Source organism: Mercenaria mercenaria, chromosome 16 (genome assembly GCF_021730395.1).
Source record: "Mercenaria mercenaria strain notata chromosome 16, MADL_Memer_1, whole genome shotgun sequence".
Lineage (NCBI taxonomy): Eukaryota > Metazoa > Mollusca > Bivalvia > Venerida > Veneridae > Mercenaria > Mercenaria mercenaria.
The window spans coordinates 37,316,187-37,344,120 of NC_069376.1; the positions used below are offsets into that span (position 1 = coordinate 37,316,187).

The following is a 27,934-nucleotide window of genomic DNA, read 5'->3' on the forward strand; positions in this document are numbered from 1 at the left end:
ATATGTGGTTGCTATAGATGTGTGATTACTGTATATATGATAAATAGTTAAAAACAACAGTTTGTCCATATTGTTGGGGGTGTGGGTGGGTAATGTGGGGGGTAGGAAATAAAGTGGATGATTGAATACTGTAAATGGTCTCTTCTCCCCCAACCCCACCCACTGTAAATATTTCAGTTTTAAAGTTAATACCTTGAATCTTTGTTTTTAAGTTGCTCTAAAGGCAAAAATTACAGACAGACTTGACTTTTGAAATCAGTTTGTAACTTTGACCTTTAGACCAAATTTCTAGACTCTGCAAAGCATCTCAGCCCAATCTACCTATATACCAAGTTTGAAGTCAATACCTTGAATGGTTATTAAAATATGCTCTGGACACAAAATATGACAGGCAGATTTGACTTTTAAGATAAATTTAAGATTAAGACTTGTGACCTTCTGACACAGTTTCTGCACTCTACACATTACCTCACTGCCACCTACTTACATGCAAAGTCAACAATACAATGGTTAAGACCCAGACACAAAATCTGACATACAGATTTGACCTTTAAGCTTTATCTGTGATCTTGACCTTTGATGCACTGGCTCAATTCATGTACTCGTGCATGTTTACTCGTTCTCACCTACCTATTATGCAAAGTTTAAACCAGTACCTTCCTTGCTTGGAGCTTAGCAACTAGAGGGCAACTTGCTTCTCTTCTCTCATACCCTCAAGATGATAGATGTCATCAGGAATGTGGTGATTAAGGCATAAAAAATATTGTTTCCGGTATCCCGACCTACCCTAAATTTTTGGCCTGACCCTAATTGTTTTATGGCCTTGGAGAATATTTTTTTCAACTTTTTAAACTGCACTTTTTATGCTTTAAACATCGTCAGTGATGTTAGAAATCAACTTACTGATGCTCTAAAGGTATAACCCCCTTATTTGTTTTCATATTTTGACTCAAAAATAATTTCCGAAGACTCTTTAAAAAAAAAAAAAAAATTTCCGACCTACCTACCGTAATTTTTTTTCGCATGTTACCGGATAACCTACTGTAATTTTTTTTTGAGCATGTTACCCGATACAAAGATTTTTTTTAGGCCTAATGTAAGTTGTACCACTTACTTTACAGCTGAACTCAAATAAATTAGCATAAACTAATGAAACTATACCTGTATTCTGCCAGAGATTTGCATTGCATTCTTTTGAGTCTTCTGCGTTCTAGGTGACTCTGGTGATGTTACTTTCAAACTTGGACGATTGAGACGTGTCGTCCCAACAACATCCTTTATATGACCAAAATCTGTGGAAGATAGAGAATATTGCATATAATTTGTATGAGAATATACAGTACTTCCTCATTTTACCTAAGAAAAGCAGTCAACACTTCATTCTATCATCTACTGTAAGAAAATGAGTAAATACCATCTAAGAAAATGAGTAAATACGATGTCTGAAAACAGCATCAATGTCTGATTCTTTCACCTAAGAAAATGAGTCAAGTCTCATTCTAACATCTACGAAAATAAATCAATGTCTCATTCTATTATCTATAAAACTTTGTCAATGTTGAACTAAATCATTTATGAAACAAGAGGGCCATGATGGCCCTATATCGCTCACCAGAGTTTATCTGGCATACTGGCCTAGTTTTTTATCCCAAATGACCCAGATTAAAACTGGGCCTAGAGATCATAAAGACAAACATTCTGACCAAGTTTCATAAAGAATGAGTCACAACGGTGGCCTCTAGTGTGTTTACAAGCTTTTTCTTTGATCTGGCCTACTGACCTAATTTCGAATTTGACCTAGAAATCATCAAGACAAACATTCTGACAAAGTTTTTTTAAAATATGGGTCACAACTGCGGACTCTAGAGTGTTCACAAGCTTTTCCTTTGATCTGGCCTACTGACCTAGTTCTTCACCCCATATGACCCAGTTTCAAAACTGACCTAGAAATCATCAAGATAAACATTCTGACCAAGTTTCATAAAGATTGGGTCACAACTGTGGCCCCTAGAGTGTTCACAAGCTTTTTCTTTTGATTTCTCCGGGTGACCTAGTTTTTGACCCAGCATGACACAGATTCAAACATGACCTATAGATTACCAAGACAAACATTCTGATTACTTCTCATGAGTTTCAAACTTAAATTGTAGTCTCTAGAGTGTTGACAAGATTTTCGTTTGATCTGGCATAGTGACCTAGTTTTTGACCCCACATGACCCAGTTTCAAACTTGACCTTGAAATCATCAAGACAAACATTCTGACCAAGTTTCATAAAGACTGAGTCAAAATTGTGACCTCTAAAGTGTTCACAAGCTTTTCCTTTGATTTGATCAGGTGAGCTAGTTTTTGACCCCACATGACCCAGATTCAAATTTGACCTAGAAATCCTCAAGACAATCATTTTGACCAAGTTTCATAAATATTGGGTCACAACTGTGGCCTCTAGAGTGTTCACAAGCTTTTCCTTTGATTTGGTCTACTGACCTAGTTTTTGAACCCACATAACCCAGTTTCAAACTTGACCTTGAAATCATCAAGACAAACATTCTGACCAAGTTTCATAAAGACTGAGTCAAAATTGTGGCCTCTAAAGTGTTCACAAGCTTTTCATTTGATTTGACGGGGTGACCTAGTTTTTGATCCCACATGACCCAGATTCAAACTTGACCTAGAAATCATCAAGACAATCATTCTGACCAAGTTTCATAAATATTGTGTCACAACTGTGGCCTCTAGTGTTCACAAGCTTTTCCTTTGATTTGGCCTACTGACCTAGATTTTGACCCCACATGACCCAGTTTCAAACTTGACCTAGAGATCATCAAGACTAACATTTTGACAAAGTTTCATAGATATTGGGTCACAAATGTGGCCTCTAGAGTGTTCACAAGGCAAATGTGGATGGAGGACGCACGTTGCACGACAGACGCCGGACAATGACCGGTCACAATAGCTCACCTTGAGCACTTTGTGCTCTGGTGAGCTAAAAACAAATAAACATCTTATTTTATATTCTAATCATGGGCAACTGATACAGCCTAATTACCACTATACTGTCTCACCGCACATACTCATGAACTGAAAGAGTGGTAAGTAACATTAAGAGGAGATGTGAAATACCTTTATGAGCATCATACTGACTGTTGGCACCGGGTGGAACTTCTCCAGTACTGTAAATATAACATACAAAACTGATCTTTACCACGTGTACCAAAATAGATGAAAATCCAAAATTTGAGCATTTTACGTCAAGACAACCTAAATTTGACTTAAAAAGTTAAAATAATATTTTGTGCACGTTTTTGAGACGGAACTTGACATCTACAGAACAAGACGGCCATGATGGCCCTATATCGCTCACCTGAGTAGAGTTGCTTGCTTGAACAAATTTCTTAGCTAAAGCTTTAAGATCAAGGCCTTCTGGTTTAATTTTAGCAAATTTATGAAGATTTCCCTATGCACAATCAAGTAACCCTGGGGCTGGGTCAATTTGACCCTGGGGGGTCAAGATTTGAACAATTTTGTAGAGGTCCACTAGGCAATGCTACATGTCAAATATCGTAAGCTCTAGGCCTTCTGGGTTTTTTTAAGAAAATTTTGAAGATTTTTCTATGTACAATCAAGTAACCCAATGGGGCGGAGCCAATTTGACCCCGGGGGTCATGATTTGAACAAATTTTGTAGAAGTCTACTAGGCAATGCTACAGGTCAAATATCTAAGAATTAGGCCTTCTGGTTTATTTTAAGAAATTTTTTGAAGATTTTCATATGTAAAATCAAGTGGCCCCTGGGGCGGGGTCAATTTTGACCCCGGGGGTCATGATTTGAACAAATGTGGTAGAGGTCCACTAGGCCATGCTACATGTGAAATATCTAAGCTGTAGGCCTTCTGGTTTATTTTTAGAAAATTTTTTGAAGATTTTCATATGTAAAATCAAGTGACCCTTAGGGCGGGGTCAATTTTTACCCCGGGGTCAAGATTTGAACAACTTTAGTAGAGGTCCGCTAGGCAATGCTACATGTAAAATATCTAAGCTCTAGGGCTTCTGGTTTTTGAGAAGAAGAGTTTTTAAGATTTTCCTATGTAAAATCAAGTGACCCCGGCAGCGGGGCCAATTTTGACCCCGAGGGTCATGATTTAAACAAATTTTGTAGAGGTCCACTAGGCAATGCTACATGTGAAACATCTAAGCTCTAGGCCTTCTGGTTTATTTTTAGAAATTTTTTGAAGATTTTCATATGTAAAATCAAGTGACCCCTGGGGCGGGGTAAATTTTGACCCCGGGGTCATGACTTGAACAATTTTAGTAGAGGTCCACTAGGCAATGCTACATGTCAAATATCTAAGGTCCAGGGCTTATGCTTTTTGAGAAGAAGATTTTTTAAGATTTTCCTATGTAAAATCAAGTGACCCCTGGGGCGGGGTCAATTTTGACCCCGGGGTCATGATTTGAACAAATTTGGTAGAGGTCCACTAGGCAATGCTTCACACCAAATATCTAAGCTCTAGGGCTTCTGGTTTTTGAGAAGATTTTTTAAGATTTTCCTATGTAAAACCAGGTGACCCCTGGCGCGGGGTCAAATTTGACCCCGGGGTTCATGATTTAAATTTTTTTGTAGAGGTCCACTAGGCAATGCTACATGTCAAATATCTAAGCTCTAGGCCTTCTGGTTTATTTTTAGAAATTTTTTGAAGATTTTCATATGTAAAATCAAGTGACCCCTGGGGCGGGGTCAATTTTGACCCAGAGGTCATGATTTGAACAACTTTAGTATAGAGGTCCACTAGGCAATGCTACATGTCAAATATCTAAGCTCTAGGGCTTCTGCTTTTTGAGAAGAAGATTTTTTAAGATTTTCCTATGTAAAATCAAGTGACCCCTGGGGCGGGGTCAATTTTGACCCCGGGGTCATGATTTGAACAAATTTGGTAGAGGTCCACTAGGCAATGCTTCACACCAAATATCTAAGCTCTAGGGCTTCTGGTTTTTGAGAAGAAGATTTTTAAAGTTTTTCCTTTCGGTTGCCATGGCAACCAGAATTCTCCATGGAATTCAATTCTTTGAACAATTTTTAAAGGGGGCCACCCAAGGATCATTCCTGTGAAGTTTGGTGTAATTCTGCCCAGTGGTTTTCAAGAAGAAGATTTTTTTACTAATTGTTGACGCACGACGGACTACGCACATCAAGCGGTCACAATAGCTCACCTTGTCGCTTCGTGACAGGTGAGCTAAAAAGATAATTAATCTTAGATGTTGTGGGAGTAAAATAAAGCCATATCATACTTTTTGTATTACACTAATTAAATAACATTTTAATGATGATGCTGTCTCAAGTATAAAAGACTTTGGTCAAACTGGCTTTGTTATAGATAAAGAAAGAAGAAATTTTTGTTTCGATGAGCAGAAAAAGCTGAAATATGATAAAAAGAATCTTACAATCTTACATAATTATGTATCTTTCTACAGTGAGTTTATTTTCTTGGAAGAGCCTCACATTTTATTATCTTATTCAACTCGTTTAATGAATTTAATATGAAGAGACACTCGTGTAAGAAGATCCTCTATGTAATATGAATAAGCTTTACCTTTTACTTCTATGGACGATAAGTTCGACCTGGGGTTCTTGTTTTGATTCTAGAACAATGTCACAGACTTCCTCAAATGTTGCACCTTGTAATGAACGACCATTCCATTCTATCACTTCATCACCTGCAGGGACAAAGCATGCTTTACTATGCATTATATACCAATAGATAACTGGTATGTGCTGAAGAAGAAACTATGACTAATTTAGGATCAAAGAACTACCAGGTATCTATAACCAATAAAAATGTTTTAGGTTTTAATTGTGAATTTAACCTTAAAAACCTTAATTTTAAACATCAAATAACTAGTGCACACAATGCATTTACGGCTAAACATATGTCAAGATAAGGATTAGCTATTAAAAGACAGTGTGTCCTTCATCTCTTGACCCTAAAATCTTCACTCATTGACCCTAAAGTCTTCCCTTCCTGTCTAAAAAACTTCACATCTTGACCTAAATTCTTCACATCCTGACCAAAATTTTTGACTTCCTGACAAAATCTTCACTTCTTGACCTGAAATCTTCACATCCTGACCAAAATTCTTTACTTCCTGACCAAAACTGTTCATTTCCTGACCAAAATTCTTTACTTCCTGACCAAAAATCTTCACTTCTTGACCTTAAAGTTTTCACTTCCGGATCATAAATCTTCACTTCTAGACCTTAAAATCGTCACTTCCCGACCAAAAATCTTTCCTTCCTGACAAAAAACTTTACATCTTGACCTATGGTAAGATCTTTTAATTACTTCTTGGCCCTTAAATCAATGGTAATCAACTCAATTTTTAACTCCTTACAAGTAAAGGGGACCACGATTTTGGTCATTTTAATTTAGTTTAAAATTCTGCAAAAAAAAATGAACCATTGAGACTTTCTATAATATCAACAATGAGTAAAGCAGCGTGTGTGACAAATGTCACGCAAAGGCTTGTTTTCAGTATTAAAATGTACAAATTGCTTTTTGCTAATTTACATTTTACTAGAACAATACAAAAACTAAAGCACATCAAGAACAAAATAATCTACATTACTTACCTTCAATGGTAAAATATCCTATTTGAAAGCCTTTTCAAAGGTTATGTTAAAAGGATATTAGCCACACCATGAGAAAACCAACATAGTGGCTTTGCGGCTAGCATGGATCCAGACCAGCTTGCGCATCCGCACAGTCTGGTCAGGATCCATGCTGTTCGCTAAAGGTTTCTCTAATTCCAATAGGCTTTAAAAGCGAACAGCAGATGCGCAGACTGGTCTGGATCCATGCTGGTCACAAAGCCACTATGTTGGTTTTCTCATGGCACGGCTTGATTATTATTTTTGAAACAGCTTGAGAGGTATGACTGTTTCTCATCCTGTCCTCGAAATATCACACAACAAAATTATCCTATAATTTTTCCTTCTTTTACATTTATGTTGACCAAAATGGCAGACATTTACACGAAAATAAAACAACCATCAATAATTCTAACAGAGTTACTATGGAAATTTAGAAATAGTCTTGACAACAACCTTGTTTGCACGATAAGTTTGTTACAGACATAGATCTTTTTGTTCTCGTGTACTGTCTTTCTTTTGTTCTAGCAAGTATTTAATTGGCGAATACCCTTAGATTCTGATGAGGATAAATATACCTTCAGGAGTCTTTTCTTTCTACTCTGTTTTTTTAACGAGTGTTAGCATAAAACTAGCTGCTAAAATTAAATTTTCTTAAAATAAGGATTTCTTGACAGTACTGGGTATTGTATTCTTAATTATTTGGTTTGTTCGTGACCCTGCGTGGAAATATGTGGGGTCTATATGGTAAACAGGGCAACGCGTTAGCCAAACCCTTTATTTATCATACTGATCCCACATATTTCTGTGGCAGGTCAACTAACAAACACTATACCTTATTTGCTTTATCAACCACTTACTTTTAGCCTGAAACGACATGAAAATCTACTGATCCTCCATAGAAATATAGGGGGTCACCACATGACCACCTTTTTATCCAATTAAAATGCTAGAATCTTCAGGGAGGTATTTAAACAAATAAGGATGCTATCTCCAATTTTTATACCCTATAAATCAAACCAAAGGTCAATGGGTTATCACAAGTACTTGGATAAAGGTCTCTACTAAAATCTTAAGTCTGTTACTAAAACAGAGCATTCTCAACTTACTGGATAAAAAACTAAACATTTTATCATCTATGTCTGAAAGTGAAAGCATAACTGTCTTGGATTTACAGTTAACCCTTACCATGCTGGACACGACTGATTCTGCCTTTGCGACCAGTTTAGATCATGATTAGCCTGCACTGTTCGCTGTTCAGCCAGTATCTTTTTGGTAAGGACCCCTTTTAACAGTTAATGGTACTGTCCAAATTGAAAGATGGACAAGTTAATTATAGAAATTTAACAGGGTAAGGGTTAATGTTTTTGATTAACGATGATATTCCATACAAACCTGCTCTTAAATGGCCTACTGTATCAGCTATAGAACCTTTTTTCACTTTGGTGATGTATGCTGCATAACTTCCAGCATCCGTCATACGACCTCCAACGATCTTTAAACCTACAAATAACAAAATAAAAGCTTGTGAGTCATACGACCTCCAACGATCTTTAAACCTACGAATAACAAAATAAAAGCTTGTGAGTCATACGACCTCCAACGATCTTTAAACCTACAAATAACAAAATAAAAGCTTGTGAGTCATACAACCTCCAACGATCTTTAAACCTATGAATAAAAAATAAAAGCTTGTGAGTCATATGACCTCCAACGATCTCTAAACCTACGAATAAGAAACTAAAAGCTTGTGAGTCATACGACCTCCAACAATCTTTAAACCTAAGAATAACAAAATAAAAGCTTGTGAGTCATACGACCTCCAACAATCTTTAAACCTAAGGAATAACAAAATAAAAGCTCATGAGTCATACGACTACCTGGGGCACCTGGGGTCTGTTCTTTCGACATCAAATGCTGTAAATTCACCATATGATCTATACATATTGTTAGTGTGGCATTGAACCCAATAAAACAAAACAAAAACTTGTACTGGTGTGTACAGTTTTGAAAAAGGAACAAGAGGGCCATGAAGGCCCTGTATCGCTCACCTGACCTAGGAATCATTAAGATTAACATTCTGACCAAATTTCATTAAGATATGGTCATAAATGTGGCCTCTAGAGTGTTAACTACCTTTTTCTTTTATTTGACCTGGTGACCTAGTTTTTGACCCCAGATGATCCAATATCGAACTTGCCCAAGATTTTACTGAGGGTAACATTCTGACCAAGTTTCATTAAGATTGGGCCAAAATTGTGACCTCTAGAGTGTTAACTAGCTTTTCCTTTGATTTGACACGGTGACCTAGTATCTGACCCCATAAGACCCAGATTTGAACATGACCTAAAGATCATCAAGATTGACATTCTGACTAAGTTTCATGAAGATACAGTCATAAATGTGGCCTCTAGAGTGTTAACAAGCTTTACATTTGATTTCACTTAGTGACCTAGTTTTTGACCCCATCTGACCCAGATTTGAACTCGACCAATATATCATCAAGATTAACATTCTGACCAAGTTTCATTAAGATATGGTCATAAATGTGGCCTCTAGAGTGTTAACTAGCTTTTCCTTTGATTTGACCTGGTGACCTAGTTTTTGACCCTACATGAATCAGATTTAAACTGGACCTTAAGATCATCAAGATTAACATTCTGACCAAATTTCATCAAAATACAGTCATAAATGTGGCCTCTAAAATGTTAACAAAATTTTCCTTTAATCTGACCTGGTGACCTAGTTTTTGACCCAGATGACCCAATATCAAACTCATCCAAAATTTTGTTGAGGGTAACATTCTGACCAAGTTTAATTAAGATTGGGCTAAAATTGTGACCTCTAGAGTGTTAACAATCTTTTCCTTTGATCTGACCTGGTGACCTAGTTTTTGACCCCAGATGACCCAATATCAAACTCATCCAAAATTTTATTGAGGGTAACATTCTGACCAAGTTTCATTAAGATTGGGCTAAAATTGTGACCTCTAGAGTGTTAACAATATTTTCCTTTGATTTGACCTGGCGACCTAGTTTTTGACCCCAGATGACCCAATATCGAACTCCTCCAAGATTTTATTGAGGGTAACATTCTGACCAAGTTTCATTGAGATTGGGCCAAAATTGTGACCTCTAGAGTGTTAACAGTCAAATTGTTGACGACGACGACGGATGGACGACGACGGAAACAGGGCGATCACAAAAGCGCACCTTGAGCACTTTGTGCTCAGGTGAGTTAAAAATAGCTAATTTTCTATCTACAATAAAATATATTAACCCTTATCATGCTAGTCACGACTGATTTTGCCTTTGCAGCCAGTGCAGATCATAAGCAGCCTGCATCTGTGCAGTCTGATTATGACCTGCATTGTTCGCCATTCAGTCTGTACCTTTTTGGTATGCACCCCTTTTAACAGTTAATGGTACTGTCCAAACTGAAAGATGGACAAGTGGTTAAACATTAACAGTCATACATAAAGTACAAGACAATGCAATATAGAAACAGGGATATAAATGCTCTTACTGCAATGGCATAATCTGATGACTGTTTCTAAAAATCATGTGTGCATCTCCATGAGAAAACCAAACATAGTGCGCTTGCAACCAGCATGGATCCAGACCAGCCTGCACATGCACGCAGTCTGGTCAGGATCCATGCTGTTTGCTAACGGTTTCCCTAATTTTCTCATGGTGCGGCTCATGTCGTCTTGAAAAACATCTTTGTTACATCAATGGTATTTTAGGTGCTAATAACTCTGCTATTTTAACACACTGGGAAGCATACGTACCTAACACACTAGAATCACTTGGTTTACCAGAACCATCTAATACTGCTTTCTTCAATATCATGTGACCAATCCAGTGTTGACCATCCGCTGAGGGTTGCCATATCACTGGATGCTAAATATAGATAGTATACAATGATGAGATAACATACCCTCTGCATCCAGATAGCACCTGCTCTGGAACAATAATATCCTATAGATACAGTTAAATAGCAGCCATAGCATGAAAGGTTTCACTATCCCCTGAAGATTAAATAGTAATTGTGACAAAAATCATGATACTAGATGCAAATACAGCAAAATTTGAAAGAGTTTCAATATCTACTATACATATAACTAGTAATCATGACAAAAAGATCATCTGATCCCAAATAATTAGCAGATTAGACTTTGTATCACTGGATGTTAATCTGGTAACAACTTGAAAAAACATGTAGGACATGTCAGTTACTGAACCCATGACAAACAGTTCTTAATATGTATTTCTGACAGATTGTCACTAACAATACCAAGACTAACCCAGGCATACCAGTTTCGCATTCCTACCACATTAACACAGTATACACTACAGCAAAAAAAAATGTGATTTAAACATAAGAAAAAACACTGGCTCCGACACACTGAAAACATCTAAGATGAGTTACTTCCATAATATTGGATAATATCTGGCTTCGTCACCTCAATGGATAATATAGCTGGTATTATCAAACTTGGCAACATCCAACTGCTGGCACAGGCCAGCACCTTATTGGATAATACCTAGCTAGTATTATCAAGCTTGGCAATATCCAACTGTTGGCACCAGGCTGGCACCTCAATGGACAATATCTATCCAGTATTATCAAGCTTGGCAATATCCAACTGTTGGCACCAGGCTGGCACCTCAATGGCCAATATCTATCCAGTATTATCAAGCTTGGCAATATCCAACTGCTGGCACCTGGCTGGCACCTCAATGGACAGTATCTATCCAGTATTATCAAGCTTGGCAATATCCAACTGCTGGCACCAGGCTGACACCTCAATGGACAATATCTATCCAGTATTATCAAGCTTGGCAATATCCAACTGTTGGCACCAGGCTGACACCTCAATGGACAGTATCTATCCAGTATTATCAAGCTTGGCAATATCCAACTGTTGGCACCAGGCTGGCACCTCAATGGACAATATCTATCCAGTTTTATCAAGTTTGGCAACATCCAACTGCTGCCACCACACTGGATAATATCTAGCTAGTATTATCAAGTTTGGCAACATCCAACTGCTGCCACCAGGCTGGCACCTCAATGGACAATATCTATCCAGTATTATCAAGTTTGGCAACATCCAATTGCTGCCACCAGGCTGGCACCTCACTGGATAATATCTAGCTAGTATTATCAAGCTTGGCAATATCCAACTGTTGGCACAAGGCTGGCACCTCAATGGACAATATATATCCAGTATTATCAAGTTTGGCAACATCCAACTGCTGCCACCAGGCTGGCACCTCACTGGATAATATCTAGCTAGTATTATCAAGCTTGGCAACATCCAACTGCAGGCACCAGGCTGGCACCTCAATGGATAATATAGCTGGTATTATCTAACTTGGCAACATCCAACTGCTGGCACAGGCCGGCACCTCACTGGATAATATCTAGCTAGTATTATCAAGCTTGGCAATATCCAACTGTTGGCACCAGGCTGGCACCTCAATGGACAATATCTATCCAGTATTATCAAGTTTGGCAACATCCAACTGCTGCCACCAGGCTGGCACCTCACTGGATAATATCTAGCTAGTATTATCAAACTTGGCAACATCCAACTGCAGGCACCAGGCTGGCACCTCACTGGACAATATCTAGCTAGTATTAACAAACTTGGCAACATCCAACTGCAGGCACCAGGCTGGCACCTCACTGGATAATATCTAGCTATTATTATCAAACTTGGCAACATCCAACTGCTGGCACCAGGCTGGCACCTCACTGGATAATATCTAGCTAGTATTATCAAGCTTGGCAACATCCAACTGCAGGCACCTGGCTGGCACCTCACTGGATAATATCTAGCTAGTATTATCAAGCTTGGCAACATCCAACTGCAGGCACCACGCTGGCACCTCACTGGGTAATATCTAGCTAGTATTATCAAGCTTGGCAACATCCAACTGCTGGCACCAGGCTGGCACCTCACTGGACAATATCTATCCAGTATTATCACGTTTGGCAACATCCAACTGCTGGCACCAGGCTGGCACCTCACTGGACAATATCTAGCTAGTATTATCAAACTTGGCAACATCCAACTGCTGGCACCAGGCTGGCACCTCACTGGACAATACCTATCTAGTATTATCAAACTTGGCAACATCCAACTGCAGGCACCAGGCTGGCACCTCACTGGATAATATCTAGCTAGTATTATCAAGTTTGGCAACATCCAACTGCTGGCACCAGGCTGGCACCTCACTGGACAATATCTATCCAGTATTATCAAACTTGGCAACATTCAACTGCAGGCACCAGGCTGGCACCTCACCGGATAATATCTAGCTAGTATTATCAAACTTGGCAACATCCAACTGCTGGCACCTCACTGGATAATATCTAGCTAGTATTATCAAACTTGGCAACATCCAACTGCTGGCACCTCACTGGATAATATCTAGCTAGTATTATCAAACTTGGCAACATCCAACTGCTGGCACCAGGCTGGCACCTCACTGGATAATATCTATCCAGTATTATCAAACCTGGCAACATCCAACTGCTGGCACCAGGCTGGCATCTCACTGGACAATATCTATCCAGTATTATCAAGTTTGGCAACATCCAACTGCTAGCACCAGGCTGGCACCTCACTGGACAATATCTATCCAGTATTATCAAACCTGGCAACATCCAACTGCAGGCACCAGGCTGGCACCTCGCTGGATAATATCTAGCTAGTATTATCAAGCTTGGCAACATCCAACTGCTGGCACCTCAATGGAAAATATCTATCCAGTATTATCAAGTTTGGCAACATCCAACTGCTGGCACCTCACTGGACAATATCTATCCAGTATTATCAGACTTGGCAACATCCAACTGCAGGCACCAGGCTGGCACCTCACTGGATAATATCTAGCTAGTATTATCAAGCTTGGCAACATCCAACTGCTGGCACCAGGCTGGCACCTCACTGGACAATATCTATCCAGTATTATCAAACCTGGCAACATCCAACTGCTGGCACCAGGCTGGCACCTCACTGGACAATATCTATCCAGTATTATCAAACTTGGCAACATTCACTCAGCACGCTGGCACCTCACGGATAATATCTAGCTAGTATTATCAAACTTGGCAACAACTCACCAGCTGGCACCTCACTGGATAATACTATCTATGTATTATCAAACTTGGCAACATCCAATTGCTGGCACCAGGCTGGCACCTCACTGGATAATATCTATCCAGTATTATCAACCTGGCAACATCCAACTGCTGGCACCAGGCTGGCATCCTCACTGGACAAATCTATCCAGTATTATCAATTTGGCAACATCCAACTGCAGCACCAGGCTGGCACCTCACGGACAATATATCTAGTATTATCAAACCTTGGCAACATTCCATACTGGCACTGGCAACCAATGCTGGCACCTCACTGGATAATATCTAGCTAGTATTATCAACTTGGCAACATCCAACTGCTGCCACCTCAATGGAAAATATCTTTCCAGTATTATCAAGTTTGGCAACATCCAACTGCTGGCACCATGCTGGCACCTCACTGGACAATATCTATCCAGTATTATCAGACTTGGCAATATCCAACTGCAGGCACCAGGCTGGCACTTCACTGGATAATATCTAGCTAGTATTATCAAGTTTGGCAACATCCAACTGCTGGCACCAGGCTGGCACCTCACTGGACAATATCTATCCAGTATTATCAAACTTGGCAACATCCAACTGCTGGTACCAGGCTGACATCTCACTGGACAATATCTATCCAGTATTATCAAACTTGGCAACATCCAACGGCTGGCACCAGGCTGGCACATCACTGGATAATATCTAGCTAGTATTATCAAACTTGGCAACATCCAACTGCTGGCACCAGGCTGGCACCTCATGGATAATATCTATCCAGTATTATCAAACTTGGCAACATCACACCGCTGGTCACCAGATGCCTTGGACCATCTCACTACTGGACAATATCTATCCAGTATTATCGAACTTGGCAAATCCAACTGTGGCACCAGCTGGCACTCATGGACAATATTTAGTAGTATTATCAAGCTTGGCAACATCCAACTGCTGGCACCAGGCTGGCACCTCAATGGACAATATCTATCCAGTATTATTAAGATTGGCAACATCCAACTGCTGACACCTCACTGGACAATATCTATCCAGTATTATCAAGATTGGCAACATCCAACTGCTGGCACCAGGCTGGCACCTCACTGGACAATATCTAGCTAGTATTATCAATCTTGGCAACATCCAACTGCTGGCACCAGGCTGGAACCTCAATGGACAATATCTATCCAGTATTATCAAGATTGGCAACATCCAACTGCTGGCACCTCACTGGACAATATCTAGCTAGCATTATCAAACTTGGCAACATTTCAACTGCTGGCACCAGGCTGGCACCTCACTGTATAATATCTAAGCTGGTAATATTCAACTGGATAGCATCCAACTGCTGGCACCAGGCTGGCATCTCACTGTATAGTATCTTGCTTGTATTATTAAAATGGATAACATTCAACTGCTGGCACCACATAAGATAATATCTAGCTAGTATTATTAATCTGGAAAACCTTCAACTGCTGGCACCTCACTGTATAATATCTGGCTGGTATTATCAAACTGGATAGCATCCAACTGCTGGCACCAGGCTGGCACCTATTTAGATAATATCTAGCTAGTATTATTAATCTGGATAATCTTCAAGTGCTGGCGCCTCACTGTATAATATTTAGTTTGTGCTATTAAACTGGATAGCATCCAACTGCTGACTCAAGGCTGGCACCACATTGGGTAATATCTAGCTAGTATTATTAATCTGGATAATCTCCAAGTGCTGGCGCCTCACTGTATAATATTTAGTTTGTACTATTAAACTGGATAACATTCAACTGCTGGCACCACATTAGATAATATCTAGCTGGTAATATTAAACTTGATAACCTCTAAATGCTGGGACCTCATTGCATAATATCTAGCTAGTATTATCAAACTGGATAACTGGATAACATGATAGTAATATCTCACTTGTATTATAAAAGTTGATAATCTCTAACTGCTGGCACCTAATATAATAATATTTAGCTGGTGTTATCAAACTGGATAACATGTAACTGGTGGCACATTTTATTTCTAGGTCATCAAGACCTTGACCAGGGGCTATCATGACCTTGACCATCAACCTATCAGCTACCAAAACTACATGGGTTATTTAGAAACCTTAAGTAATCATTCTATAAAGTTTGTCAATTGTAGGTCAAACCATTTTCAGAGGTCTCTGTGTCCTTGAACTTTGACCTACAACACTCAGAAACAATAAGGGTCATCTGATGACCATTGGCAATCATCTAAGGAAGTTTGACATCTGTATGTTAAAATTTTCTCCAAATTTTATATACAAACCATTCAGCATGACCTAATAGACCAAATGGCATAAGCAAAATAATACATTCCCTCTTCTTTGAAGTAGGACATAAATACATGAAAAACATTTTTAAAGAATACATCAAGGCATTAATACCAACATGCACACAGACAACATGTATATATCACAATTTAAAATTCACAATATTCAATATAGCAAACATCATTTTGTAAAACTGCATTATTAAAGAGTAATGTCATTAAAATGCAATAAAAATCAATAAAGCAAATAACCATTGATTTTCAAAATAAATGGTAACCCCATACATTGGAAAAACTGAATATAGTGGACACCTGTCTATAGCAGACACCTGTCTATAGAGGACACCTGTTTATAGAGGACACCTGTTTATAGTAGCCACCTTCTGTCACTGCCTCAGATGACCACTATTAACAGATTACACTATAATACCAGTTTTCAGAAAAAAAATCCAAGTAAAATCAAGTTCTTAGAAAAAAGAAGACTTTTTTTAATACAATTAACAAGCAAATGGATAACTTTGAACTAGATACAATATGTGATTAACTATAGTCTATTTAACCCTTAGCATGCTGGCGGCAGATGATTCTGCCTTTGCGACCAGTGCAGACCAAGATCAGCCTGCACATCCGTGCAGTCTGATCATGGTCTGCACTGTTCGCTATTCAGTCAGTAAATTTTCAGTGAAAACCCTTTGAGTAATAAGTGGTACTGTCCAAATTGAAAGATGGACCAGGTTAAGGGTTAAGATATTCACAACAGAGTTAACAACGGTACTCGAAAGGTAGTAATTTGGAAATAAAGTAATCCTATGCAACCTTCATAAAGATTAACTACCATCAGTATTTGACTGATACAAGGCAAAATATAAACAGATAATAGAATTCCAAATCCATCAGTTTGCTGAATCCAAAACATTTTTTAAAAACAATCTGTTGGTAGCCAAAATATATTCATTAACTTTTGCAAGAACTACTTAAGATTAATTAAAAAGAATATTTCTGACTAGAATATAGGATATTAAATGAAAACAAAAAAGATTATGGAAATCAATGTAACAAAGCTTAAAACTGGCAATTTGCCAACTTTGTACCATTCATGAAAACAATTACATTCCAGTATGATAAAAGTTCTATCATAAATTGTGTTTACATTTCTTTTTTATTTCTTTAAAGAAATTTGATATCAATAAACGCCTTTTACAGGTCTTTAATATATTATTAACATGCAAGCACATTAGTCTGTATTTTAATGTGATGGTTAATCTTTAAGATTTACAAACATATTACACAGAATAAAAGAAAAAGCTAACTAAACATTACTAAACAATATAAAATACAGCGGATTCACGTCCATGCACATAGTCTCTATGTAACAGAGCAATAAAATAACTGTGAAACCATTCACATTTGTTGGAATAACATTTCACTAGCTGTTGTTTTTTTATGTGGAAATAAATTCATGATTTAATCTGCTGGTGGCAAGTGATTCTGCCTTTGCGACCAGTGCAGATCAAGACCAGCCTGCACTTCCATGCAGGCTGATCTTGGTCTACACTGTTCGCTATTCAGCCAGTATATTTTCAGTGAACACCTCTTCAAATAACAAATGGTACTGCCCAAATTGAATAACAGGCCAGTCCATTTGAGGAATTTAGCAGGGAAAAGGTTTATCAATGATTTCACAGTAACTGCAAGAGAAATTGAAACATAAAAATATGACATGGAGAGATAAGAGTAATGCCATTGCTTCAAGCAAACCATAAACAAATCATGACACGTGTCGTCATCTTCCATGGTGTATTATATTAAATCCTGATGAAACTTGAAGACAAAGCAGTGATGTAGCCAGGCATGAAAAAGAAACAAGGCAGAACCTTTTTACAAGGGGATCAGAGACTATTCTCCTATTGTGATATGTCCATGAATAAGGCACTATATCACAGTTGCTTTAGTTGACCAAGCTGTAAGTGGGAAACAGTAAAATACTGGCGGTAATTTTACATCGATTCTTAAAAGGTTACAAAGGTTGCTTAAAATCTCCTTTACTTAGAGTATCCATAGTTTACAAAACAAGAGGGCTATGATAGCCCTATATCGCTCACATGACTCAAATGGGTACATAATTTCTTGGTAGAGGCCGTATTAAAAAATACTATATGTTAAATACGTAAGCTTAAGGCCTTCAAATTTTAGACAAAAAGATGAGTTACCCCATGACTGGGATCAATTTGAACCCTGTGCATTATTTGAACAGACTTATCTAATTATGGTACAGGACCACTACACATTGTTTCAAATATATCAGCTCCAAGGCAAGAAGATTTTTTTTCTTGATACAATTCTATGTAAAGCAAGTGAACTGTGCGCAGGGCAAATATTGACCCCAGGGGTATGATCTGAACAAACTTGGCAGAGGACCACTACAAAATACTACATGTCAATTTGTCCAATACCTTAGATCTAGGCCTTGCAGTTTTAGATAAGGGTTTAAAAGCTTTTCTTTATCAGTGTATGTAAAGCATGTGAACTCCAGAATTGGACCAATTTCAATCCCAGGGGCATGACCTGAACAAACTTGGCAGACAGCTATAACTCAATGCTACAATCCCAATAATAAAGCTCAGGTTCTTGTGGTTTAAGAGAAGATTTTTAAAGTTTTTCTTATATCTGTCTATGTAAAACATTTAACTCCCGAATGTGGCCAATTCTGACCCAAGGGGCATGATTTGAACAAGTCTGGTACTAGAGGACAATTAGACAATGCTACATGCCAAATATCTAAGCTGTGGTCCTTGGATTTTAGAGTAGAAAATTGTTCCTTCTGGTTGTCATGGCAACCAGAATTCTGCATGGAATGGAATTCTTTGAAAAACTTTCATAGATGACCATGCAAGAAACATCCAGGCCAAGTTTCATTATTTTCTACCAAACAGTTTCTGTGGAGATATTGTTTAAAGAAAAGTGTGGATGGATGGACTGATGGAACAAATAGATCATCCAGAGTACTCAGATGACCTAAGACTTTTATTTACTTAAAATTTCTACACACTCTTTTTTCACATGCTTTGAGTTTCATTGTACTGGAAAACAGTCTAAATTCAAAATAATTTGGACTTTTGTTTTTGAAATTCACAGAAAATATTAATCTTCCATTAAGGCTTTCTTCCATGAAACCTGGAAGATATACTGTACTTTGACACAATGTCACACCTTTGTCAAAGATATATGGTACAGACTGTAACCATAGCAACCTGTCTTTTCTAATCTCTATCCCCAATAGCATGAATGTTTAACCTTGCTAACACTTGTGTAGAAATGGATTTCATTGAGAAAAATGGAGGAATAAATTTCAAAATCTGCAAAGTATAATAAATGAAATCATTATGCAGAGTATCTATTCAGAATAACAAATATTCAACCCCATGACATAATTCATTTTTTGAGTGATATTTGACAAGGAATTCTTCAACATTGTGAAAATACTTAAGTTTTCTTAAGAGAAAGTAACCATAGTGTTACTATGAAAACTGGAAAAAAGCAACTTATATTCGGAAAACTGTTTCCATAGAAACTGTGTTACTATGGAAACTGTTAATTATAGAAACTGCTACTATGAAAACTGTTACTATAGAAACTGTTACTGTAGAAACTATTACTGCAGAAACTGTTACTACAGAAACGTTAATACGGAAACTGTTCCTATAGAAACTGCTACTATGGAAACTGTTACTTTAGAAACTGTTAATATGGAAAACTGTTACTATCGAAACTGTTAATATGGAAACTGTTACTGTAGAAACTGTAATTGTAGAAACTGTTACTATAGAAACTGTTAGTATGGAAACTGTTCCTATAGAAACTGTTATGGAAACTGTTACTACAGAAACTGTTACTGTAGAAACTGTTACTATAGAAACTGTTAATATGGAAACTGTTACTGTAGAAACTGTTACTATAGAAACTGTTAATATGGAAACTGTTACTGTAGAAACTGTTACTGTGAAAACTGTTTCTATAGAAACTGTTACATTACCTACAGAAACTGTTTCAATGGGAACTGTAATCACAGACAATGTTTCTATGGAGACTGCAGCTACAGAAACTGTTACTATCGAAACTTACTGCAGAAACTGTTACTATCGAAACTTACTACAAAAAATGTCACTATGGAAACGGTTACTATGGAAACTGTCACAATTTCTAGATGCATGCAGGTGTACTAATTGAGGAAAATAAGCAAGAAGGAAAAAATGTGCAAATATCTTAACATTGTTAGACAATAGGGAGTAGAGGGTCCTGTTAGACAAATGATAAAGGGACAGACAAAATACTACTTTTACCACAAATAATACAAACAATATACGGTGCAGAACTATTACCAATGTATCTAAATTTATCATCAACTTGGTGCAATTAAAGAAATTTCTGAAAGTTGATTTTTAAATCTACCTATCTACTGACATTGCCATTATAAAGTATCCGCTAATGCCCTCTGCTAGACAGAATTTTAAGATAGCTGTTAAAAATAAAAGTATTTTCTACCAAAAAACTGAAAGCTATAAAAGATAAGTGAAGTTTTCATAAAGCAGTAATAAAAGAAGAGTAAAAATGATAGGTTTAAAAAAAACAATTGTACACCAAAATGCATTCCAGAAAGTGTATAAGCTAATTTCATTTCAAGTTAGTTATAAAGCTATTGAGAAATTATCTAAATACACCCAAAAAATAAGTAAGAAAAATTTGCGAAAAAAAAAAATGGAGGACTGCTTGAACCTATCCACATTTAGATTGCTGTATATTATATACCTTTGATTTTAATGCTTCCTCACTTAGAGTTTGACAACTGGACGACAAGCATGTATCAATGCCAGAGTCTTTTATATGTTCTCGAGTTTGATTTTCTCGTTTTGGGGTGGGGATTTTGACCCGGCCAATATTTCCTGTGTAAGCTACGGACCGTGGATAAAAGTCGATTTGCACGTGATCACGTATTTGTTGAGCAATTTGGGACGTGTCGCTGGCAATACTTTCTATCTCTCCTGAATGCACAACAGAAACAAAATCATACAAAATGCCATACATGTATCCATTTGTATATGAATGTACAGTTGAAACTCGATATCTCAAACTCGCTTATCTAAAAATTCCGGCTTTCTCAAAGACATTTTCAAGTCTCGTCCCAAAAACATGTACAAAAAAAATATATGTTGAATTTTTGTTACCTTGAAGTAAAATGCTATCCCTTTGAATTTGAGATACCATGATTCAACTGTACTATAAAGAACTAAAAATCTGCATCCAAAATGCCCTAAAAGCTACCAATATTTTGCCAGTATATTTTTCTAGTCTGCCTCAAGTACCAGTATTTTCTAGACAAAATCTTTAACTTAATTATTAAATTTGCACAACTTTCCAAACATGACATGGTTTTGAGTTTGATGTTACAAAAAGAATGCTAATTTATATCTAGGAAAACCAGAAGTTATCCAATGATCATGATGCTATATTGCAATTAGCTGATTTCGTTTCACCAAAAAAGCACAGTTTATCATAAAAGCTTGTTTATCCTAAGATTTGACCTTCTGATCTAGTTTGCCACAAGGGTTAGTCTTTCCTAATATTAAATAACCTTTTTTATCTACAACGTACAGTCAAACTTCGTTCCCTTGAACTTGGACAATTTGTACACTATCCTTTGCTTGAACTTGTCGTCAGATCCCGGCTCGAACTACTGATAACTCAAACAAATTTTTATGGTCCTGATGATTTTAAGCAAACAATGTTCAACTTTAATGTGATTTTGTTAACTTGCTCAAAGACAGACTGGTGGGATATGAATTATTTGGACTTCGGTGATGATATTGTTCAAATTCTTACTTCAGGTAGGTCATGTTTTTCATATTTTTTACACTAAATTTTGGTAGCTTTTATAGCAATTATGTTACAAACAACCTTTTATCATTTGAGCCGCGCCATGAGAAAACCAACATAGTGGCTTTGCGACCAGCATGGATCCAGACCAGCCTGCGCATCCGCGCAGTCTGGTCAGACTCCATGCTGTTCGCTTTTAAAGCCTATTGGAATTAGAGAAACTGTTAGCGAACAGCATGGATCCTGACCAGACTGCGCAGATGCGCAGGCTGGTCTGGATCCATGCTGGTCGCAAAGCCGTTATGTTAGTTTTCTCATGGCACAGCTCATTTCATCATACGAAGTGATAACATACTGGGTTTTTTTAAATTGGTTTTAAATTCTTAAAATTTATTATCAATTCAATTAAAGTTATTTTTTTGAGCAGAGGGGCAAACCCAATAATGCCGTACACTTCTTGTATGTTGTGTGAGTTAAGCTGTTTGTACATAAAATTATGAAAGAGAAGCTGAGATTTCTTCATTTTTGAATCAGCATGTGTAATTGTCTCCATTTAAACAAACATCTAAGGTGTCAAAATTCAGCATGAGAAATTTAACACAATTTAGTTATACATGTTTAAAATGCGCTTGTTAAACATAAATCTGAATCTAGATTAAGTTGCAGTAAGCAAATAAACTAAAAGTTTTTTACCATTTTCATGTCATCCTATAACTACCTATGTATACTGGTTTAAAAAAAAATGTCTGCATAAAGACGAACACATCCATGTCTTGAAATCTCAACTTCCCTAAACAAACCTCAAACAAATCAAGAAAACAAAACTGAAATAACTGTTACATGTCTTAAACTCACCGACAAAAACTTTTTGATTTTTGCTTCTAAAATTTCATCTTTTTTCCAGCGATCGTCCGTGACTGGACGGTCGTATAAATATTCTCCTCCTGTATTGCACCAAGAACACAATATTCTATACATACAATTTACGTATATATGTCGGCATAGTCACATGAAAATGGACTGTTGCTGTACTTTTTAAAGATGCACTATGCTCATCTTCACAAAATATTTTTTCATTACGTACTGATTTAAATCTATGAAATCCTCAACAAATGTACTTAACTCAGCTAAATATATAAACTTACGGTGTCTAAAGAGCTGCAATCAAAATGAAATGTTATAATATATATAATATACAGCCATTTTGTTAAAAATACTTCAAATTTTTTTACAATGGCATTACATAGTCATACTATGTTTATTTACACATAAGGAGAGCTTGATTCATACAACACCGGGCTACCCTGATCACATAATCAGTGCAGCAAAATGCGGCATAGTGTTTTCATCGGTGTATTGGGTGAAATTGGAGTACACAATTTCAAAAACCTTGAGGCCTATTATGCACATTTTTTACTAAGTCAAGAACCCTTACTCTGGTTTGCTTAAAATCCAAGACAAAACCCCTGGTACACAACTTCACATGCTTAGTAACATTCCTATAAAGTTTCATGACTCTAGGTCAAGCAATTTTTAAGGTACGTGCCATTCATGTTTTAAGCCCTCTAAATCATATTTTTGACAATGTCAAGGACCATAATTCCAGCCTGGCACAGTGATACTGAACACAAAATCCCAGGTGCACAATTTCAAATCCTGAATAACATTTCTATAATGTTTCCTAGATCCAATACTTTTTAAGACACATGCAACACAAACTTTTAGGTTCTTTAAGCATATTTATTACTAGATCATAGACCATATCACTGGTATCAATTTGCCGAGTTAAATCTAAAATAAAACCCTAGATGTACAACTTCACAAGCTGAAAAACAATCCTATGTTTGATGACTTTGAGTCAAATACTTTCAAGATATAACAACACAAACTCAGACCGAAAGATGGATAAATGAACTGACAGACATACAAACAAGGCTGAATTTAAGTGCCCTCTCCACTATGTCTCGTAACATTCACCGAGCACTAAAAGAAACAGTTAAGTTTTAGTTTTAGTTTGGAAACTATCAAAACATCATTATTCATGACATTTTGACATGATTTTACTTTGGCTCAAGAAATATTCACTATTCAATTGAGGAAGTGGACGTTTGATGACAATAACCAATTTACGCATTCTTTGTATGTGCACACTGAACAATATTTGAGCCACGCCATGAGAAAACCAACATAGTGCCTTTGCGAACAGCATGGATCGTGACCAGCCTGTGTATCCGCACAGTCTGGTCAGGATCCATGCTGTTCGCTAACAGTTTCTCTAATTGCAATAGGCTTTGAAAGTGAAGCCTGGATCCTGACCTGACTATGCAGATGTGAAGGCTTGTCTGGATCCATGCTGGTCACAAATGCACTATGTTGGTTTTCTCATAGCGCGGCTCATTTGTGGTTGAAGAATGTTGAATTGGTTAATGAAAATACGTATCACACTGTATCACACTGAAATCGACAAGTGTTGTTACAGATTCATTATCTTGATCATAATAATCTTCTATTTCATTAAGGTATAGGTCCATATTTCCGAGAAAAAAGTTCGAACGTCATCAAATCATAGAAAGAAAGCGTTGTTTTACATGAAAATTTAACAGCATATAAAACATTTATATTATTCAACAAAACCATTGTCAATTTATTCATGTATGTATTGAATTCCGGAAAGGGACTGCATGAAGGGGCCACACTTCTGGACAGTTCAGCGCCTTTAAAAACTCACCATTTTGAAAAAGCTGTTACATGTCTTCGTTTTGATGCATTTGCAACATCGTGCGAGTGTTTAAACTTTACATAACTAGGTAAAACATCGTTTTTGACAATTGTTTACATTTATTTCTTTACAAATGACATTCTTATTCAAAGGGGGACAACTCATTAAGAATATTTTAAGTATTCAACTGTGTGGGACAGAACAGTAAAGCATGTATTGGACAGATAAGTTGTGCGTTAAGGTGCTGTTCACTTACTAAACAGATCTGTTATTTTGTGATATACTGCTAAACCTTAAACAATTGAGTACCAAATTTTCTAATCATTTTGTTGTTTGGTTTTATGCCATTTTACAACAGATTTTCAGTTAACTGTTGGGGTCACTTAATATAACCAGTGATCTTGAATTTCTTTCATACTGTAGAATAAATAAACCTAAGTTTTTGAAATAACTGACAACTTCTCCATATACAGCAAAGGTGGAGGCCTAATTACCTTACATGTATTGTCCTCATTCAGTCAGCATGTAGAATATACATCTCACTGAGTTTATCTACCGACCATTCGCTATTACTTTTGCAAAGTTTGATATCTGTTACTGATGTCTGGCATGCACTTTTCAGGAAACCTTTACAGCAACATGTCTCCAAGAGTACACCAAATATTTTAAAAATACTATGCAGAAATTGCAAATTATAAAGGTCACTGATGAAATCTGGGGGCATATTCCTGTAAACAAGTACTCTATACTGTAAATAATATATTTTCAGATTAGAAAAAAGAATACAAAAAAACACATCTCTTACCTTTTTCACTGACACTTTCACTTTCTAAATCTAATTCCTCACAACTTGAACATTCTGGGGTGGACCGTATCTCGTCGTCGGAACTTGACACAGAATGCTGCCGTTGCTTTTTCCCACGTTTGTGCTTATGAGGTTTTGGAGGAGGAGGTCGAACACAGTCAGAGGGGTCAGAACTAAGTGAATCATTCCGCATTATACTTTCCAATTTCCGACGATTACTACGTGATGTTTTTGCTACAGCAGAATTAGGGTCTAAATGCTGTTTACTTGAATCTGCATTTCGTTCTAGTTCCGCTATCTCTTCTGCTGCACTTACTTGAGTGTCACTGGCTTGTTCTATATGAATTAAATGCCTATGTTGAGGTGGAGATTTATATTGCCGTTCTTGCATTGTTGGTGAGCGTCGGTCTCTTCGTGAACCAGTTCGTGATACATTTTCTAGAGAACCTTTATGTAATTTATTTTGGGATTGATGAATTTGATCATGACCACCACGATCAGACATGTGACTTTTTCCTATTTTATGATCGTCAATTACACGTTCACGTGAGCCTCTACGTTCACGTTTATTATCTGCATAGTCATGTGGTCTATCATGTGACCTATTATTAAAGTTATCTATGGGCGATTGTCTATAATGATCCGGAGGTTCTTTCCGTCGTTCTCGTTCATCACCGGCAGATGATTTCTCATCTACTGAATGTCTAGGACTAGGAGAGTCTCTCATAGATCTGGAATATATACAGTCATTCTCAATTTAATACTGTAAAAAAATTAAAATTGTGTCTCTAGTAAAACTGGAATATATAGAGTCATTCTCAATATAACACTGTAAGGGACTGAAAGTGTCTCTAATAGATCTGGAACATATACAGTCATTCTCACCATAATGCTAAATGAGAAGTGTCTCTAATAGGTCTAGAACTAGAGCTGATTTTGAGAAAAGCGCATGTCTCCCACAACTGCCTAATCATCTGAATAGTAAGTCTGTCTTTATATACTTTTTACTCACATAAAATATACCTAAAATTGATTGTTTTGGAGTAAGAGTGTAAGCGACCTATTGGTAGTTTAAGGGCCATAATTTCGAAGTGCATGGGCCGATTTGGCTAGTTATCGAACCTGGCCGAGGACTTCTGTTATTGGTAAACACATTTTGTTCAACTTTGGTGAAGATCGGATGAGAAATGTTTGACTTAGAATGCGAACAGGATCTGTGAGAGATGGACGCACGCACGCACACACAGAGAGACAGACTGGAGTAAATCAATATGTCTCCCACCACACAGTGGTGCCGGAGGCATAATTAACCCTTAGCCTGCTGGCGGCAAGTGATTCTGCCTTTGCGACCAGTGCAGACCAAGATCAGCCTGCACATCCGTGCAGGCTGATCATGGTCTGCACTGTTCGTTATTCAGTTAGTAAATTTTCAGTGAACACCCCTTCGAATAATAAATGGTATTGCCCAAACTGAATGATGGAACAGTCCATTTTAGAAATTTAGCAGGCTAAGGGTTAATAGATCTAGAATAAACTACTAACTCATTAATTTCATTGGCATGAAATTTTGCGGTTTAAACCAAGACATTAAATTTTATAACACTGGGATATGTACTCATGGATTTCTCATTCTAAAGAAACTGTGATTAAATTTTGTGTTTTCAATCTAACACTGTAAAGGATCAGGAATGTCTTTAACAAAGTTGGAATATCTACAGTGATTTTAATATAACAATGTAAAGGACTATGAATGTCTTGAATGGATCTGTAATAGACTTGGAATGTCTTCAACAAATCTGTAATATACACATCTTCTAAGTATAGCACCGTAAAGGACATGGAATGTCTTTAATAGATCTGTAATACAAAGGTCATTCTAAATATAACACAGTAAAGGACAACAGATCTGTAATATACAGGTCTTCTAAATATAACAGTCTGTGAAAGAATTTGAATGTCTTTAACCTTTAGCCTGCTGGCAGCAAGTGATTCTGCCTTTGTGACCAGTGCAGACCAAGATCAGCCTGCACATCTGTGCAGTCTGATCATGGTCTGCACTGTTTGCTATTCTGTTGGTAAATTTTCTGTGAACATCTCTTTGAATAGTAAGTGGTACTGCCCAAATTGAATGATGGAGCAGTTCATTATAGAAATTTAGCAGGGTAAAGATTAATAGATCTTTAATATATAGGTCTTCTTAATATCACTCTGTAATGGACTTGGAATGTCTTTAATAGATCTGTAATATACAGGTCATTCTAAATATAACAGTGTAAAGGACTTGGAATGTTTTTAATAGATCAGACGTTTAAATATAGCACTGTAAAGAACTTGGAATGACTTAAATAGACCTGGAAGATATACAGTCTTTCTAAATATAATTCCCATCATTCTGTAATATAATTATACAACTATTCTATATATATAACAATCTATTACTCCTCTCTACAATCATCTTTCATAA

At 37.1% G+C, this 27,934-nt stretch overlaps 1 protein-coding gene across 2 annotated transcripts in view; it reads right to left on the reverse strand.

Annotated features, from left to right (window-relative positions):
- LOC123540230 (regulating synaptic membrane exocytosis protein 1-like) overlaps positions 1-27,934 on the reverse strand; it is a 96,573-nt gene that overhangs the window by 35,663 nt on the left and 32,976 nt on the right. For both annotated transcript variants that reach the window (XM_053526747.1, XM_045325067.2), the window contains 7 exons: positions 25,471-26,201; positions 22,802-22,890; positions 10,434-10,545; positions 8,039-8,146; positions 5,589-5,712; positions 3,122-3,171; positions 1,162-1,292 (listed from right to left, as the gene is read on the reverse strand). In XM_053526747.1, coding sequence (XP_053382722.1) covers positions 1,162-1,292; positions 3,122-3,171; positions 5,589-5,712; positions 8,039-8,146; positions 10,434-10,545; positions 22,802-22,890; positions 25,471-26,201 — 1,345 coding nt within the window. The remainder of the gene's footprint in view (positions 1-1,161; positions 1,293-3,121; positions 3,172-5,588; positions 5,713-8,038; positions 8,147-10,433; positions 10,546-22,801; positions 22,891-25,470; positions 26,202-27,934) is intronic.